We start from the raw sequence: 19,803 nt of genomic DNA, 5'->3' as shown, positions 1-19,803 counted from the left end.
GGAAATTATTTTTTTTTCATGGCTATTTTCTTAAGAAGAGTGATCTTCTGATAAGATCCATCATAAAGCAAAGTGATGGTTTTTTTTTCCAACTTTATTATGAGGTTAAAAAAAAAAAAAGAGTTCCAAGTTCAAGGTATCTTTGTCACAGATTTAAGTCCCTACATCAGCTGGCATGGATTAAATTTTATCAGTGAGAAACAATGCAGGTAAGAAGCCTGATTGTCTAAGGAATCACAAGGCAGACTGGTAAGTACAGGAGGCTCCTTCTCTCGGTGTGGATTGGTGGCAGAGAAGTACTGTTGCAAAGATTCGCTTCACCAATAGAAACCCTTTCCTTCCAAGCTGGTTGTATGTTCACACTCAGATGCACACTGGCTCTTCCTGCTGCTCGGGCACATGCTATCCCCTGTCTTCAAAGTGCCACTTGTGCAGAGATGATAAAACAGTCTGACCAGAAAGAGAGAGGACTGCAAATAACACCAAAAAACCAAACTAATAATAAATCATTAATAAATAAGAACCTTGCAAGAAAAATATCCTCATCTGTAAAACAAGAAGGTAAATCAGTTTTTAAGGTTTTTCTTGCTCTAGAATTCTGAAGAAAGTCTAATCGCTAATAATAAAAAAGGAATAACTTAAATTGTTAGTACTTTGATAAAAATAGAATCTCAATCAATTTGAAGCAGCTACCTTTAATTATAAAATGAAACTCAGTGTACAACAAATTAATCCAAGTACTCAATTGTGTCATAATTTGGACACTAAAACACAAAGATGAAAAAGCTATTTCCCATACAATATTAAATACAGCCCTTGGTTGACCAGGATTCTGGAATCTCAATGATTCTGACAAGACTGATATCTAATCCCCACCAAAGTTTAGCGTTCTTTACTGACTGGAGGTACTCTTTGTTTTCTTTGTCACTTAGGTTTTTGTTTCTTAATGTATTTTACGATACAATTTCATAGGCTCTGTTCTAATTTTCTGTGAGAAATATGTATTAACATGTATTACAAAAATAAAAATTGCTGAAGAAAATCTTTGTTTCAAAATTGTTCCAATAACCCACTCCTCTGGAAAACCTTCCCCAGTACTGTCATTTTCACACCTGGAATGTGATCTTTTTTTAAAATTTTTGTTGTTGTTGGAAATACAAAGTTACAAAGAGTAAAGAGAGACAAAAAGAGAACCTATCTGTTGGGCCACAACAGCTGGAGTTGATTCAGTCTGAAGCCAATAGCCAGGAGCTTCTCCCTGGTCTCCTATGTGAGTGCAGAGCCCCAACGGCTTGGATGGGAAGTGGAACAGCCAGGGGTAGAACTGTAGTCAGTACAGGATGCAGGTGCCAAAAGCAGAGCCTTATTCTGCAGTGCCATGGCACTGAACTCTGATCTAACTTCTCACAAAGCAGTGTATCTTTACACGTAACAATCTTTTTCCATTAACATGCCAAGATCAACAAATGGATGGTTTCATTCAAGTTAATATTCCTAAAAACTTAACATGAATTTTGTAATCAAATTAATCTGGATTCAAATGTTATTTTTTTTTTATTTCTTTTTATTGGAAAGGCAGATTTACAGAGAAGAGACAGAGAGAAGGATCTTTCATCCATTGATTCACTCCCCAAGTGGTCACAACAGCCAGAGCTTAGCCAATCTGAAGCCAGGAGCCAGGAGCTTCTTCCAGGTTTCCCAGGTGGGTGCAGGGTCCCAAAGCTTTGGGCTGTCCTCTACTGCTATTCCAGGCCACAAGAAGGGGGCTGGAAGGGAAGCAGAGCAGCCAGGACATGAACCAAGGCCCAAATGGGATCCTGGCAGTGTGTATTTAGCCACTAGGCTACTGCGCCAGATCCTCTCATTTGTTATCTTAAAGACAACAGTTGAGCTTATTGTTATTTTTATTTAGTTATTTAAAAAGCACAGAGACAGGGAGCCGACAACCACTTGTTCACTCCCCAAATGCCTGCAATGTCCTCCTCTTTGTGTGTCTGGCACACAGGTGCAGGGTCCCAAGGCTTTGGGCCCTTCTCAACTGTTTTCCCAGGCTACAAGCAGGGAGTTAGATGGTAAGCAGGGCTGCTAGGATTAGAACCGGCCCCCATACAGGATCCCGGCACAAGGGGAGGACTTTAGCCATTACGCTATGGCACCGGGCCCTAATCCTTTTTTTAAAGTTAAATGTAAGACAACATGGAACAGTATTACTCCTTTCCCATTCACAAATAACAAAACTTATTAATAACAAATCCCAGACCTATCAGTTGCTGTCAGTCTCATGAGTTTCTCAACCTCTGGCACCCCAATTTCCAGTTCTGACAAATGACTGTATAACCAAGCTACCTCATAGATGTGTTAGGACTGAATGAAAACCTATGTGAATCGAGTAAAATATTCTTTATACACAGTAGCTGTTATCTTCTTATGGTGCTTCTAAGCAAAAGGAGGAAGGGTTGAGACTAGTGCCTGGTTTTAATTCCCAAATACAGCTCCTGATTTGAGCTTACAACTAATGAAGATCCTAAGAAGCAGTCATATGGTTTGAATAAATGAGTTCCTGCACCCATTGATATATCTGGATTAAGTTCCCGACTCCCAGTTTTGGTCCCAGCCCAGCAGTGAGTGCCCTGGCCATTTCAGACATTTGGAGTGTGAACCATAAGGCTTGCTGTCTCCCCACAAATTAGAAACAAAGCAAACAAGCAAGCATACAAAACTAAGGGAAAAGAAATAAATGACTGGGGCCAATATTGGGGCACAGCAAGGTAAGCCATTTTCATTCCAGCTCCCTACTAACATGCCTAGGAAAGCTATAGGGGATGTCCCAAGTACATTCATGTGATGAGCCTGGATTAAACTCCTGGTTCTTTATTTGGCCTGGCCTATCCCAGCACTGCAGCTCTTTTTATGAATCAATCAGCCAATATATGATCTTTTGCTCTTTCTCCCTGCAACTCAAATAAATACACAAATCTTTTAAAAGAGAGAAAGGAAAGAAATCAATGACTTACTAGGATCCAATTTCACTTCCCCTTTGAGCAGCCATTATTTCTGAAAAGGGTCTTTACCCAGGAAATTAGATTCTTTCCCCCTACCCAAGCAATCGTACATAAGTAGAATCAATTAAAGAACTCCAAATTAAATTGATCTACACAAGCTCCACAAACCTAAAGTAGCAGAGAATTTCTTCATCCTACATAGTGGTAATAGCCCCTTCCAAACTTGGGTGGTATGAATTAAGTAAGCCTGAATCTTACACTTTAAGAAGTTAAACACTGGGCCCGGCGGTAAGGCCTAGATGCTAAAGTCTTCGCGTTGAATGTGCCAGGATCCCATATGGGCACCGGTTCTGATCCCAGCACCTGTACTTTTCATCCAGCTCCCTGCCTGTGGCCTGGGAAAGCAGTCAAGGATGGCCCAAAGCCTTGGGACCCTGCACCCACATGGAAGACCTGGAGGAAGTTCCTGGCTCCTGGCTTCGGATCAGCACAGCACCTGCCATTGCGGCCACTTGGGGGGGCGGTGAATCATTGGACGGAGGATCTTCCTCTCTGTCCTCCTCTCTGTATATTTGAGTTTGTAATAAAAAAGAATAAATCTGGGGCCCGGTGGCATGGCCTAGTGGCTAGAGTCCTTGCCTTGAATGAGCCGGGATCCCATATGGGCACCAGTTCTAATCCCGGCAGCCCTGCTTCCCATCCAGCTCCCTGCTTGTGGCCTGGGAAAGCAGTCGAGGATGGCCCAAAGCCTTGGGACCCTGCATCCACATGGAAGACCTGGAGGAAGTTCCTGGCTCCTAGCTTCGGATCAGCACAGCACCTGCCATTGCAGCCACTTGGGGGGGGGGGCAGTGAATCACTGAACAGAGGATCTTCCTCTCTGTCCTCCTCTCTGTATATCTGACTTTCCAATAAATAAATAAATCTTTTCTTAAAAAAAAGAAGTTAAACACTTCTATAACTAATGTGTTCAATGTATTAAAAATAATTTATGGCATCCCCATTCACTTACAATACTGTCATCCTTGTGAACTATATTAAGATGTCATACACCACATTTCTAAGAATCTACGATGTTAAATTACTATCCCAGATACACAAGAACACAAAATAAAGCACAATTGTTACTGATTTTTTAAAATTTTGTTTCTTTTTTCTCACCCTCAAGAGTTCCTAAGAAACAAAGAGGAAACAAGCATTAGACTTAACTCATATGTATGATTAGGGTACTTAGGTGAAGAAAAAAATTCATTTCAATTTTAATCATACACTAGTCACTGATATAGGCACATTTTACGTATCATTTAATCTTCATGATAATCTTTAGAAATAAATTACGCCCATATTCTTACTAGTAACTGAAACCCAAAGAAATTACTAAGTAGTTCAATCATCAATATAACAAAAATAATCTTACACAAAATCCTTTACCTGTCTCTCTGATGACCTTGGCTTTTTCATAAATCTTTTCCCATGAACTTTTTGAAGATCATGTGTGTTTAACATAATTTATACAGCTATAATTTGGACATATAAGTTCTGCATGTTAAAAAAAAGTTCTGTGTGTTTTCTTCTTAGGTACATATTGAGTTATGTTTAAAACTGTTAAGTATCATTTCTTACTGTTACTCATCTAAGAAAATGCCACATCATTATTATAAAAGGACTTTTCTATATGTATTGATTATAAACTACTATCTATAATACTAAAACACTTCTATAGCACTTTTAACTTCTTGGGAGTATTTTGCCAGTTGTAATCCTCATTATCATGTCAATTTTGCAAGGTAGGCTACATAAGTATTCTTATTCCTATTTTATACATGAAGAATAAAAACAAATAATAATCTTAGTCTACGATAACAGCCAAGACCTGAGCAAAGTCAACCCTAAAACCAAATTAATAGTGCTAATTATATCATGGTTTCTTTTCTGGCTTCTTTTCTGGTTTTCTAGAAATTTAAATCTACTAACATCAACAAGCATAATTAAAGTAACTGCAATTCCAATTTTTATACTTTTCAAATATTCTAGATTTATTAATACGTACAATATTATGTTTGGAAAAACTAGCTCTCTAATAAACAAACTTGTTCAACATAAAATCAACTTTTCCCATGAGGGGAAACACATCATTATTATTGACTTTCTTTTTCATTGTTTTTGAGAGACACAAATGTTGGGGCCAGTGCTGTGATGTAGTTGGCTAAATTTTCATCTGCAGTACTAGTTCCAACTGCTCTGTTTCTAATCCAGCTCTCTACTAACATACCTGGGAAAGCAACAGAAGATGGCCCAAACCATTAGGCCCTTGCATTCATGTGAGAGACCTGAAATAAGCTCCAGGCTCCGGGCTTCTTGCAGCCATTTGTGGAGGGAACCAGCAGACAGAAGATCTGCCTTCTCTCTCTTTCTATATCTATAAATCTGCCTTTCAAAAAAAAAGCAAAGGCCAACACTTGTAAGTATTTGAGTGGCTTTGGGTCTACACAGCTGACTACTCAATATGCCACAAATACCTAAGCAACAGCCTCATATTTTACCACCAAAACTTAACATATAAATGAATAACTTAAGTATTTAGAATCAACTTATCAAGTCAGTTTAAAATTCTTCGTGCTTCATTTCTATAAGCTATAACTGACATTCCCTAGGATCACTAACACAGGTATTTTCTATTAAAAAGAAAAAACTAATTCCAAGTACATTCCAACAGAAGCTAGCATATTATAAAACTTCAATCCAATTAGGGTGATGAATTGTCTGAATTTGGCCAAAAATGCTGGGAAAACAGTTGAGGATGGCCCAAAGCCTTGCCCCTGCCCCGGCGTGTGAGACCTGGAAGAAGCTCTTAGCTCCTGGTTTCGGATCAACTCAGCTCTGGCTGTTGTGTCCACTTGGGGAACAAGCCAACGGGTGGAAGATTTTTTCTGTCTCTCCTTTCTATAAGTCTAATCTGACTTTCCAATAAAAGTAAATAAATTAATTAATTTGTAAGAAAAAAAGAGAGAAAGAGAGAGACAGTGCTGAGACCTGGACCTGACAGTTTTAACATCAGGACAAGTTGGCCACTCTTGTTAATGAGCACAGAACATGTCTGGATACTTGCTGGCATACAGCTACACACTGGAGTTTTTTTCTAACTACCTTTCAAAAGCGAAAAGCCCACAAATTCAACTCTATTTTTTCTTAATCACATACAAGTCCCAACGAGCAAAACTGAAAGAAACTAACAAGGGAGACATATAAACGTTTTAACATGAGCATACACTTTACAGCAAGCACACAGCAATGGAGGACTTGTGGAATGAAATTTTCTAACATGAGTTTACTTCACACATTGACAAACTTTTAATTTTTATTTCTTGTGCAATTTTCATGAGATTATTTGAAAGGAAATAAAGCCAATGTGCCCTGCTTGCTTTGCACCACTTAATTCATGTTCTTTTAGCTAGAAAAAGAGTTCATCACTTAAAGAATATATGCCAAAGCAGCACGTGGCACAGCACGTTAAGCCGTCCCCCGTGAGTCTAGTATTCGATATGGACACCAGTTCAAGTTCTGGCTGCTACACTTTCCATCTAGCTCCCTGATAATGTACCTGGGAAAGCAGCAAAAAGACAGCCCAATGCCTGGACCCCTAGACCTACATGGGGATCCAGAAGAGTCCCAGGCTCCTTGCTTTGGCTTGGCCCAGCCTGGCCCATTAAGTCATTTGGTAGTGACTCAGCAGATGAAAGATATCACTTGCTCTTTCCCTACCCTAACCCCTAGCACGCAATAACCTTGTCTTTAAACAAATGAAAATTGAAAAAAAAAAAAGGTGGGGGGGTCGTAATATGGAAGGACCAAGGAAATAAGACAAGTAACTTAAACAGAAAGAGGTAATAACTGTCTACTCTGTCTTGTTTTGGTTTGTTTGTCTGGTTTTAAGATTTATTGCTTTATCTGACAGGCAGAGAGAAAGAAATATTCCGTCAATTGACTCATTCCCCAAATGGCTGCAATGGCCAGGGTTGGACCAGGCTGAATCCAGGAGCTTCTTCTGGGTCTCCCAAACAGGTACAGGGGCCAAGTACTTGAGCTATCATATGTTGCTCCCCAGGCACATTAGCAAGAAAGTAGCTCAGAACTAGAACATCCAGGGCTATAACTGGGACCCAAATGGAATGCTGGCCCTCCAGGCAGAGGTTTGATATGCAATACCACACTGCCAGTCCTGTAACTATTTTCCTTAAAATATCTGAAAGCTGGTCACAGTTTAATATAAATTATTTACACATAACAATCAATGAATCTAAGGTTTAATGAGACATGTTCAAGACTAAATGTCCTAGCTGTGCAGGCCAGCCCCTTGAAGCCACAGTGGTGAGGTGACTCACCAACCATAGGTGTCTTAGGAATAATGGGTTTCTGCCTGGATGATAACAAATCTGTGTGTCCCAACACATGTGCTCATCCTGCTTGGCTCAGAGAGGAGAGGGGTTTAAAAAACTGGTAACACAGTACTTGCTTTACAATGGAAGTAAGAAATCCAACCTCGCTACAAAGACTTATAATTCATGCAAGCTTTTAAAACTGTCCTCAGCATATATTTTATATTCATTTTCACTTACCAGAAAAGTACAATAAGATCTACAAAGATAAAAATCAAGTTTATGATCCCCAAATTATAAGTAACTGAGAATGAGAATTATATTGAGATCATTGCTTCAAGAACTACGAAGTCAGAGTCACAAGAAAAATAAATCCATATTTAAACCCTATTGTGTTTAATGACTTGATGTCAGTTTCCACTCAAGTGGAAATTAGTAGTTCGTATTTGAGTTCTAGTTCACTGACGTACATTCTTCTATGAAAACTGACACCAGGCCACGGTTAAGATATGGGTTTATAAATATGGAATTTAAAGAAACTTACCCTTTCCCTCTGTGCAGCTCTGACTTCCAGCCCAGTTTCTATAGAAACATGAGGACAAGTGCCAGTGCCAGAAGTCTGCCAATTAGAACTCATCTTTTAGCTGCTGAATAATAAAGCCAGATCCCAAAGTCGGCTATAAGGTTTGATTGTCAGTAGTTCCTAAAAAGACCAGGAGGAAAAAAATATGTTTAACCAAGTACTGTATTTAGTTATGTTCTCTTTAATTCTGGCTATCAAAAAAAGTAAAGGGGGGAGATTCAATACCATATATGTAAAAAAACAACTATGATGCTTTAGATATCACTAAACTTAGGGAGCAGCAAATAGAAGAGGTATCTTTGAATATCTAAAATACATATGAGATACTACATTCAAGGGAAAAAACCCTCATGCATCACATAAATAATACCATTCCAATCACCACATCTTCAAGTACAGTGGAATTCATTCATATAGTATGAAATGATCTTGTAGTAAGATTACAACCCAGCAGAATTGTATCACAAATTAAACTTGTCAGGAAAAATAATTGATGATATAGGTTGTCTCTACTAAAAACAAGCCTCCCTTTCCTCAGGAGAAGGTTGTAAATAATAAATGAACCTTCAAAAGTTTTCCAGATACTGATGACAGGGCCTCTCTTACTGGCCCTATTGTGCTTGATGAAAACTCCCTCCAAATCATACAAAAAACAACAACAAAAAAAAACCATTTAAAAATTTTAAAATATGTGAGATGTGAGAATATAGCCACAAGTTTTCGCTTGACATCAATATGGGTGGCCTGGTGAAAGTATCTTAAAATATTTTAATATCAAAAACAGACATATTAAGAATATCACTCCTGTATCTAAATTAACATATTCCAATTTAGGTGCATTTTCTAAAAATTCATAATGGACCATTCCCTTTAATCCATATGAATTTAATATTTACATTATTTGCTACTATATGAAGAAAAACAGCTTATTTATGAACCTAGTAGTACCACAGCACAATTATAAAACAAAATTGGGACCTATTCTTCGATCCTGCCCCTTTCTAGCCTCTCACAGTAGTTCTAAAATGACCTCTTTCAAATGCTCTAAATCACAGAATGCCTATCAGCAAGCACAATAACTTGAGCAAGTTAACCTGTACCTGCCAAAAACAAAACAACAAAAAAATCTCTTAGAGTAAACCAGAACAAAATCAGAAAGTGGGAGAAGTAAACATAACAAAATAATTAAGAACCAACCATCCATAACAAATAGGCATAAAAACTCCTCCCTCTATCTTTGTGACAGAGACCCTCTGGCACTTGTCTGGCTCTTCTTCCACTTTTTCTTGTTGAAAACGCTTAAAGCTTTAAAGCTAACATCACTGACTAATGTTCAAATCTAAGAATCTTACACACAGGAATATGCTAAATAGTGATTTCTACCACAAAATGTTTGTATATTTCCACCTAAAACAGTGCTTCTCAAACTTGAAGGAAAACATGAAGCACCTGGGGATCCCATTTCCATTCAATGGGTGCAGGGTGAGGTCCTGCAACTCCATTTCTAATATGTGACTAAGATATACACATAAATATATATTATTTATTTGTTTACTCGTTCTAAATTTTTGGCTTTCATTTATTAATTCACATATGTTCCTGAGTATCTATAAGATTTTTCTCTAGAGCAATGATTCTCAACCCTGGCTGCATGAGAACCAGCTAAGGACATTTAAAACACAGCATTTCAGGTCTCCCAGGGTCCTCCTCAACATCAATTTAAATCCATCTCCACCTCGCCTTTTATTAAAGGACATCAGGTGACTACTGCGTAGTTAAGATTCAGACACCTTGTACAGAATGCAGAGAAACTTCAATTAAGCAGGCCAGTTTATTTAAGTCACACACACAAAATGTAGAGAGTATATAGGATACTTGGAACTAAACTACTAATAGCCAATTTCTATATACTAACGGACAAATTAATTTCACAGGCCATTAATTTTCCCAGCGTACTTTAAACTGCAATATTTGCATATATATAGCCCACTAAAGTGTTAATTTTTGCTTATAATGATGGTTTCATTGTGAACATAGAGGTAACAATTTTTCATTGTCTTTTTCCCAGCAAAAAAGAAAATCTGTTAATCAACTGAGAAAGATCAAACAAATTTGCTGTTTACAAACTGTGTCCACACACAACTGGTTTGCACAGGATGAACACCTATTTCACAAGATTAATTAATGTTCAGCTTGGGAATCTGGTTTAATAGCATTAGAAAAACCTAAATTTATTTTAAAAAGCACTCCCAGTGTGTTACATCAGAAATCATATGAGGGTACTTCAAGGTTTGTGGAAAATGTATATTATAAAAGAGCTTCGAGAATCTCACATTTTTTGCAGCAGAATAAACATCCTCTAGTTCCCATGAAATTCTGAGGTACCCTTGTATATGATGACAGCAGAAAACAGTGCTAACACTTTTCTGAAAGCAGAATGAATATAAAGTGGCATGATAGGAAAATGAGGATGAACTATCGGGGAAAATGCTTTGAAAGCTCCAGGTGGTCAACAATTGAACTATATTTAAGTAAAAGAACACGCTGCTCTTTGAACAAGAACACATTCCAAATCTCAGGAGAAAACATGAGATGCTACTTATTTATTTTCCTTGACACATGAAAGAAATTTACGTTATTTCCCTGAGACAGGTGGTCAAACCTTCAAATTCTGTCACTGTCCCTATTTACCAACTTTAATGGTTTCCACTACATTCAGCATTTGCAATTCAAATCTTTCTGTAGCCAAAGGTACTGATTTACAAATTTTCTGACTCCTCTTTCATTAAATAAGCACAGGAGAAAAGAAGAAAAGCTGTCTGTTTTTTCATCAATATGCTCCCAAGATCTAGAATAATAGCAAGGATAGAATCAGTATTCAAATATTTGCTAATTAACAAACACAAATAAAGTACACAATCCAAAGCAGGAAAGTGATCAATCATTTGCAGGGCAAAGATACACTCAGGCTGACCATCCCTACCTGAAAGGACTGGCACCAAAAGTGTTTTGAGAGATCTCAGCTGATCTGATATTGGAATATTCACTTTACCAGGTGAGTAACTTAAGAAATCTGAAACTCTAGAGTTCCCATCATCAGCACTCAGAAAGTTTTGTATTTCACATTTTCGGAATAGGAATATTCAACCTGTTAACTTCTTTGCATCTTAATCCTGCTAGTAAGCTACTCAGAAGGCAGATTTGATTGTCCATCAGTGCAAACAATTTTCACATGCACATATACAATTTAAAAATCAGTTTTTAAACTCACCACACCATTTTTATAGTAACATGCAAAACCTCCGGGTTACCTCAGTTCCTGGCTTTGTATTCCTTAGCCAAATCACAAAAATGTTTCCTGTGTCCCTTTAGCATTTCATAAGACAATGGCTCTTCCTCAGGTAGTCATGAGGTAAAATGAAAGACCAAGCCAAAACTGAGTTCCTTGGAGAAATAATTACTTGACTATAAAACTCTTAAATGGCATTTTAAAGTTTTGTTCTCTGAGTCTCCATGTTCTCCATGGCATCTTCAGTTTTGTTCTAGCTATTCTGTTAGAATAGCTCTGAATGTTATCTTCCACAAGTTTCTCCTTCCAGTTTCTGAGACAACCATTCTTACTCTCCCGCCTCAGCTTTTTTGTCCCAACATCATTTTCTGTTTAGGCCTTAAACATGACATTATCCCAGGTTTTCACTACAGCATTCTGTGGGCCAGAATTACTCAACATGTAGCTCACTGATCACAGAATACATCACAATCACCCATGAGCTTTTAAAGAAACAACTTCTGGACCATGCTGGTCTCCACAAACTCCAAGATTTGTGGGTGGAGCCAATAACCTATTTCCCAAATTCTGCACACATCAAGACACGATAGTTTGAAATCCACTGACCAGACATTTTCTCTCAAGCCCAAAGTTTCAATTCTACCCCCAGTCCCCAGAAAAGCCCTAGTTGGGACAAGAGCCTACCGGATTAGAACGCTGACTCCATCACTTACTAGTTGTCAGCTTGACTGGTGCTCAACTTAAATGACACATGTATACCATAATGGGCAAAATGCTTGACCTAAAGTGGATAATCAACAAAAAATTGCTATCAATATACTCCAACTGACTACCTCCACACTCACCCTCACCACTCCTGCTGCTTGCCCTTCAGGATTCATATTTTTGTTGACCCAACTATCATTTCCATCAATCAACAAACTGCTATTCTAACCTGTCTGCCAGACATGTCAATCCCAATGCCCCACCACCAAAATGCCACATCTTTATCCAATCAACAAATTTTTCAAAGCCTATACCCAGATCACCCGTAAAAATTAATGAGCAATGAACCAAACACTTGCCTGTGACATCTCCTACAGCTATCTTAAAATTGTTAAAACTTCTCCCAATACTTAACTATTTACCAGTTGTATACCTACTTTCTATAAAAGCCAAAGGAGGTAGACACTGATTCTTCCCCTCCTATTCTAAGCACCTTAGTTGCTAATATACAGCCTGCATTCCAGTTAGACTTCAACCTGAAGCTGAATGTTACTTGAGTCACGGTTATTTGGTTTGAGCACACTAAGTAATGTTATTTCAAGGTTAAAATATCTTCTTAGTCGCCAAGACCAATTCCATCTGAGGTTTGGAGAAATGTTGTTATTCAAGAAACTCCTCTGTTAAGAATTACAAACTTAGCAGTTGTTAAGTGAAAGGCTCTAAGTGGGAAGGCTCAGAGAATCTAGAATAAGAGACAGAGGCAATGGTCAAAGAAGCCATGATCAGATGTATAAGGATACTTCAGGGTTCACGAAAAATGAAATGAAAACACACATCAATTTTGGTGCACAAGTTTCTGAAATCACCACTTAGGTTTTTTTTTTTTTTTCATTACTTGCATTTTCTGTGAACTTTATGAAGATTCTTATACAATCACAAAAAGAAAAAAAAAGTGCTATGCAAGCCACAAACACTACATTTACTGCCTCAGATTCAGAGCTTATAAGAGCTATAAGATTTCTCAAAAAAATTTACAAGTAGATTTATAAAAAAAGTAAAAGACACAAGTGGCAATTTATAAAAATCTGAGTAGTTTTCCTGAAGTCAGGATAATCCTTATTTTCAATTTTAATAACAACCAAGCGCTTCAAAATGAACCCAAGTCAATTTAAAGGTACTCCTGCAACGATTTCCCTAACAGAATCCCAGCTCAGATCATGGCAGACATTGAGAAACTACACAAATAATTCAAAAAGACCATTTGCAATCTATAAAACCTAGTACTCTGGCCCTAACCACTCAGCTAATTTTTCCTTCACAGTGCAGCTGGGAATAAATTAAATCTCAGAAGTACCAAAGTTCAAAAACTATCATACTGTGTACCTTCCCATTTAACAATGTGACATGGTTTACACACAAATAAATAAACACCATTTGCAATACATTTTCTTATTCTTGAATGATGAAGCCTGAGATCTTAACTCAGAAAAAGATACCAAACATGTAGAAATATGTTCAAAGTATAACACAGCATTCCCAAATCTCCACAGGGATTTGATTTACTATTGGAAAAATCATTTAACGGACTTACAGTGTGAACTAGCAAGAAAAAGAAAACACCAAAAACTGACACTTACCAACAAGCATAAACTGATCAAAAATACAGAGCCAACATTTTGTAAAGACGATAGCCACCTCATAAGTAGATGTTTCAAGAACTCTTATAAATGACACAGGGGGCCTAAAAAACCCCCTTTTTCCTTTTTACCTTCTCAAAGTATGGTTACACAAATCATCCAGCTAAATAATCCAAGAGTCTCAATCAATTCTGTGTTACTATAGATGAACTACTGTAGTTACCAGACTAATTGTTCTGACACAGAAGAAAACTTCTACTCTGCTTTCTATCTCATTTAAAATAAAGCAAGGAAATCTTAAGTTGTATTATATACTAAAAACAGATGTGACTGTTGAAGTTGCCAAAACCTCATGTTCCATTAATGAGGAATAGGAACTGATAGGACAACATGGAAAATGGAAATATAAGAGTAAACAACAACCAGACATTCCATAATTCTGCCTGATTTTATAATTAATATCTTTTTGTAGCACAAGGAAATAAAGACTTGGCTAAAATATCATCACCCATGTGACAGCATTCTTTCATTATCTTTCTATACCATAAGACTCCAAACCTTAAGTCCACAAATTAGAATTTGTAAAAGAGCATTTTTACAGTCCCGAGCCTTTCTGTACAATTCAGTCATAACAAAGAGTGAAGGAAGGTCAAAGTTAAAGGAAAAATTTTAAAGTCCTTAAGACCCAAATAACCCGTAACCAAGATTCCAAGATCTTTGGTTCCCACATTCAAAGCATCTTTTCAAACATTAACATAAATTTTAAAAAATACACCACGTAGAACAAAAGACACGGCCTAGAATTCCGTAAACTAACATTTCAGTGAGGGAAGGAAGACAGTAAATGGCAGCACCCAACCAGAAAGACTTCCCACCAAAAAAAAAAAAAAAAACACACCCAAACTACTTAACACCATCACCCTGTTAGAATGCATTTTGACTTCTCAAAACCCTCTTACCTGTTACAAGTTTATACAGCTGTTTGCCACTGGAACACCACCTTGCAGAGTTACAACCGTGGCATCCTTTGTTGATAATCACCTGTAGCCTAGTAATCATGATCCCGCCTGGAGACAGACAGCACTAGGGCTCTTCCATCCGAGGTTAAAATTCAAAACAAGCCCAACAAGCCTGCATTTCAAGGTAGTCTTCGTCTGCAACTAGTTAAGTTTAAGACTGGCAAACAACAACAATGGTGTCTGAAGCCAATGGTGCAGCACTGCTGGCTTCCTCTTGAACTCCAGCGTTGTCACTGTGCACCGAAGTCTCCTGCGGCCGACAGGGGTGTTGTTCTCCTGTACTGGAAACAGGCTTCCAAAGCTCAGGAGCCCCTGTACAGGACAATGCAGGAACTAAAGGCAAACACTTTTTCCTCCTTAAGGATGCCTCCATTTTTTTTTCCTCACAATCTGTACTACCAACCGAGGTGACTGGGCCTGAGTGTGCGTTCGTACCTGTGAAACCGTCACGGTGCATGCACATCCAAGGCACGTGGAACCACAGGTCAAATAAGGCACAGATACCAAGTTAAGGTTCTAATTACAAACGCTAGCTCTCAGGAACTCTTCATCCATTCAGAACTAAACCCATCACCGCATAACTCTGAGAAGAAGCCCCTGGAGACGGAGGAGCTCCTCAATTGGGTCAGCAAAGGTTTTATTAACATCATCATTAACACTTAAAAAGCAAACGGAGTATTTCTCCTTCTTTTGGCAATTTGGTGCAAATGTTAAGTGCAAGATAAAACAATTTCAAACTTCTCTTCAAATTAAAAATGAAACTAAGGTCAAAGGTGATGGGTGAACAAAATAAATCAAAACTTAAATTTCAGCAACTCCGGCTCTTCAAACCAGCAAAGCCCCCGACTCGTGCACTGTGGTGAGGTTTAGGGTGCTTGCCCCGGCTTCTTGTGTGCCAGCAAACAGCACCATTTCCTCATCACGTTGAGGACCGAGAAGCAAAGGATCCCCTTCACTGCACACAAAGGGAATCACAGTAACACTAGTGATCCTTCAGAATCGAAACACCGTGATAGTCAAAATGAAATTGATGATCTCCCTGCTTCTTGCTCAAGACATACAAGATCTGAGCAGCAACAAGTACCCCCTTGGCTGCAAACAAAGGGGTCAAAGGTTGTTGTCAATTCACTTCCAGGCAGAAAAACATTTTCCTCAAAAGAAACAATTTATTTAGAATAAAACAAAAGCAGCTCAACTGTGAGCGCACGTTTTGAGTGACAGCTACTTTTAAGCTGTGTGAGCCATAAAAAGGGTTTTTCTTTACTTTTCCAGAAATCTTGTGTACACAGCACAAAGCAAAGAGGTCATTTTTTTTTTCCACTTAAAACACCGGCATTGGCATCACAATAGCAGATACACAACTTTAAGCTGCCATTTTAGTAAAATGCACAAATACTAAACAGATTAGATTTCTTCCATCAGAAGCCCATGTAAACTCCACATAAGCCACAACTTCTCTTCAAAAAGGTCCATTAGAGCTTTGAATTCCATTTCTTCATCCGCTGTTCACCAGTTTTGCTTGCAGGGGGGGAAAAAAAGGTTATTCAGTACAAATGTTTTTACAATATTAAAAATATATATCTTTCCCCTATGCCATTATAGATGAACATTACATTAACAAGACCTTCCTGGATAGTCCCAACTCAACTTCAAAAAGCACCAATAATACCCACTGGCACAACCCTTGAAATGAATTTACTGTATGAATAGACAAATAACAAGTAGAACAATACAGTGAGTTTTTTTTTTAAGATTGCAATTGAGAATTACTCATGTAACTGAGTAAAATATGTCAAAAACTCAGAAAAAAAGTTTACCATCATTTTATAGTCTATCAATATATTCTAACTATAATTTTAAAGGAAAGTACAAAGTGGTGGAGTTTCGTGAAACTTTCACCCTCTCTATTTTCATTCTGTAAATAATATGGAGCAACACAGACTACTCCGTTATAGAAAGGGGCACAGCCATTTAAGAATCCACCTCCATCCATACTAGCAAAGACAGCAGCTGTTACTTCAAAGAAACATCCAAAACAATTGTGAAACGAAGAACACCTCAAGACTCTCACTTTTCAACTGCTTTAAATCATACATATGGAACTCTTGATTAAGCATAACATTTCACTATGGTTACCTGAAATCATTTTCTCTTTAGGGGACATCACTGTTAACAGGGTCAGCTCCACTTTGCTTCTCCTCAAACTTAACTCCTATCTTACACTCAAACACTGTAGCAGAGACAGAAAAAAATGTCCAGAAATTGTCACCCCAAATTTTTTTCACATAAATGGTTATTAAGGCCCTCTTCTCAAAAGGAATTTCCAAATTCCTTACTACAGAGTTTTGGTGAATGGTCCCTGCATGGACCTAAACTGCAGTTCAAGCTATGCCTGCATAATGAGCAATTTCACTATTTAAACAAAGTAGATTTAAACTCTACCGTGTTTCCTCCGCAAAAATAGCACTGTAGTGAATATTTGCTCATAAAAGAAGTTTTAAAATAAGCAGTAATTGACTCAGAAAGCAATAACCAATCACCTTTTACAAGGCTGTATCTCAAAATGATCTAAATGAGTTAAGAAAGACCAGAAGGTATTACCTTTAGGGCAGACATTTTAAGATGTATGCCTTAGGGAAACACTCTTATTTACTCTAAAGTACACATCTTAAGCCAGGAATTTAACTTTTCATGTGGAAAATTTGTTATAAGAATCTCAATAACAATCAATAATCAAGAAAATATCAAAAAATTATGTAAAGGAACTGAATGATTTCATAATTTTCCTTAGAGTTCAAAGTTGTGATCTAAAACTTAATTTTTTTTTACCAGTAACACTAAATTAGTCATCATAAATTGAAACAGTGAAATTTTCTCCCCATCATTTCACTTTCTACCAAAAAAAGAATTACCTACACTAATTTTAAAAAGAAAAAGGAATTGGTTGTTACAAAGAACATCCAATGTTGGTTATTTTGAAATTCTGGCTAATGAGGATTAAAACCAGGTTTAGACAATTACTTTCATTCAAATTCTGAAGGCTTAAGTATTTTACAGATACTATAAATCTGCACAACAGAATGGGCAACACAAAACAGATTCATCCAGGTGATGGGACTTTGCAGGTAAGCACCAAACTAACATAATTACTTTTTTATAATACATACATTTAGCAATGGTATCAAGTCATTGTCTCCAAACATTGAAGCACAGATTGCCCAGGTCCAACAAAAACAGCAATGTCAGATAAAAATTTAAACCACAATATGCTTCACTAAGCTGTCACACCAACTTAAAAAAAAAAAAAGGAAAAAGCACATACATTTTGGAGTATAGTAAGTAATATTACATGTCATGGGCTTGGCTCTAAAAAGAGCAAAATTATTGTCTACTACCATATGGGAGGATACCCAAAAGTTAATGATTAGTGAGATATTTAAACTGGAAAAATGTATCTAGCCACAAATTATACTCTGATTGCAGGTATGCACAGACTACTTGCATGAGCTTCTGAACAGGTGTCTATTTCATGCCAAGTACTGTTGTTCGAAAGCAAAAAAAGCACCAAAATCTCACTTGTAGGCTATCAGAAACTTTCCCTGAAAGGCACACCAAGGACTTCTGTGCTCATTGCCTAGTACTTCCTCCTCTCAAAATGGCCAGTTTTTCCAGTTTAAAAACAAAGAAACCACACACACAAAAAAAATTTTAAAAAGAAAAATTCAAATTATAAATGCATAAATGCATAGTGAAAACCAAAAAAGATGACACTGTAGTGGTGAAGCTTTCATGCTGACATGTGTTAGACACCTGCTATAATGGAAAATAAAAATTATATGACATTTCCCTGGGTTATTATTGGTGCTATTTCAAAACTAACAGCTTTGATAACAGAAAGAATAGTTAGGTTCTGCCAGGCTTTGAATAAAGTCACTTATACAGAATAGAAACATGACCATGATCCAGGAGGTCCTGCAGTTTCTAATCATAATTAAGTATAAAGGGCCCAAGCCAACATTCTCAACATTTATATCAAAGGAGAAAAATATATACTTACTAATGACCTGGGAAACTAACAATTGTGGTGGAAAGGACAGGTGGTGGGAGTGGGGAGAAATCGATACCATTAAGCAACAAAACCCCTTATTAAGAACCACAAGTTGATTCCACCATCAGCTTTGAAAAGATTTTCTCAAAAATTGGTTATTTTCTAATAATTCAAGATTTCTGGAAAAATAAAACAATAAAAAAGGGCTTTTCTACATTGACATTTCAGATTTGTAGCTGGATGGCACTGAAAATGTTAAACATGAAACTTTAAAAACTTTCAATAATATAATCACCATGGGATAATATGAAAATAAAAATGCAGGCAAAAAGTTAAAAGAGCTTGACTTAAAAAAACAAGATTCTGCAATCCAGATATGGCTGATTAATGCCCTTTGAAACAAAAGATGACTTCAGAGCCTGCAGACAACTCTTCTTTCTATTATTGAAACCAGAAATTTGAATGGATACAAAAACACGCAACCTGATAAAGAACACTTAGTTTTGAAATATCCACAATTAGAATTGTACCTGCTACACCTCTCTGAAGTCAGTTAAAAACACCATCACAACCAATAACTGACCAAATGACTCAGATTTTAAAAGCACCTACTCACTTCTTGCATACTATTGTAAGCTTAAGACATTAATGGTTTGTAAGATAGTCCTCAATTTTTACCGAACAGTTACAGCTACAAACCAAAAGTGCATATGGGGGGGATACAGAAAACAAGAACTAGTGAGAAAAATGCATGGTAAAGCAAATTCTCTGGAAATAACTTGTAAAATAACTTGCAAATCAAATACTTGATTTAAATAGTTATACTCCTAGAAATTTAATAGTATACATTTTTGGGATCCCTGATCAAATTTTAGTCACACAAATAATTCTGGTACATCAAATTGCTCACTTATATACCAATTAACACTTTTTAGATCTCAATTACCATCTTAATACAGTCAGTGGATTCTTCAAATTGTGACTTTTCAAAATTTTAGTTTTGTAACTTTGAGGACTTTTTTTTAAGCTCAAGGTTATAAAAGGAAAAAAAATCCTTAAGACAGAGGAAAAAAGTTACTCATAAACTCCTAATTAAAGCAAATCAATCTCCCTGCTACCTTTGTAGTATCCCTTTCACTTAAAT

The 19,803-nt window shown here is 37.1% G+C and overlaps 1 protein-coding gene across 5 annotated transcripts in view; it reads right to left on the bottom strand.

Annotated features, from left to right (window-relative positions):
- Positions 1–19,803, bottom strand: part of RBM15 (RNA binding motif protein 15) — a 34,875-nt gene that overhangs the window by 11,084 nt on the left and 3,988 nt on the right. For 2 of the 5 annotated variants that reach the window (XR_005885753.1, XR_005885754.1), the window contains exons 2-3: positions 14,552–16,129; positions 7,923–8,081 (exon numbers count right to left, since the gene is read on the bottom strand). Coding sequence is in view for 1 of the 5 variants with exons in the window: in XM_040999108.1 (XP_040855042.1) it covers positions 16,765–16,841 (77 nt within the window). In the remaining 4 variants the exon portion in view is untranslated. Of the gene's footprint in view, positions 1–7,922; positions 8,082–14,551; positions 16,842–19,803 lie in introns of those variants that run through there. The other 3 variants (XR_005885751.1, XR_005885752.1, XM_040999108.1) reach the window with 2 other exon arrangements.

This window comes from Ochotona curzoniae, unplaced genomic scaffold (genome assembly GCF_017591425.1).
Source record: "Ochotona curzoniae isolate NIBS_2020 unplaced genomic scaffold, NIBS_Ocur_1.0 scaffold_1037, whole genome shotgun sequence".
NCBI classification, from domain to species: Eukaryota; Metazoa; Chordata; class Mammalia; order Lagomorpha; family Ochotonidae; genus Ochotona; species Ochotona curzoniae.
Note: the sequence above shows the minus strand (reverse complement) of the source record. Positions and strands in the feature narration are given on the sequence as shown.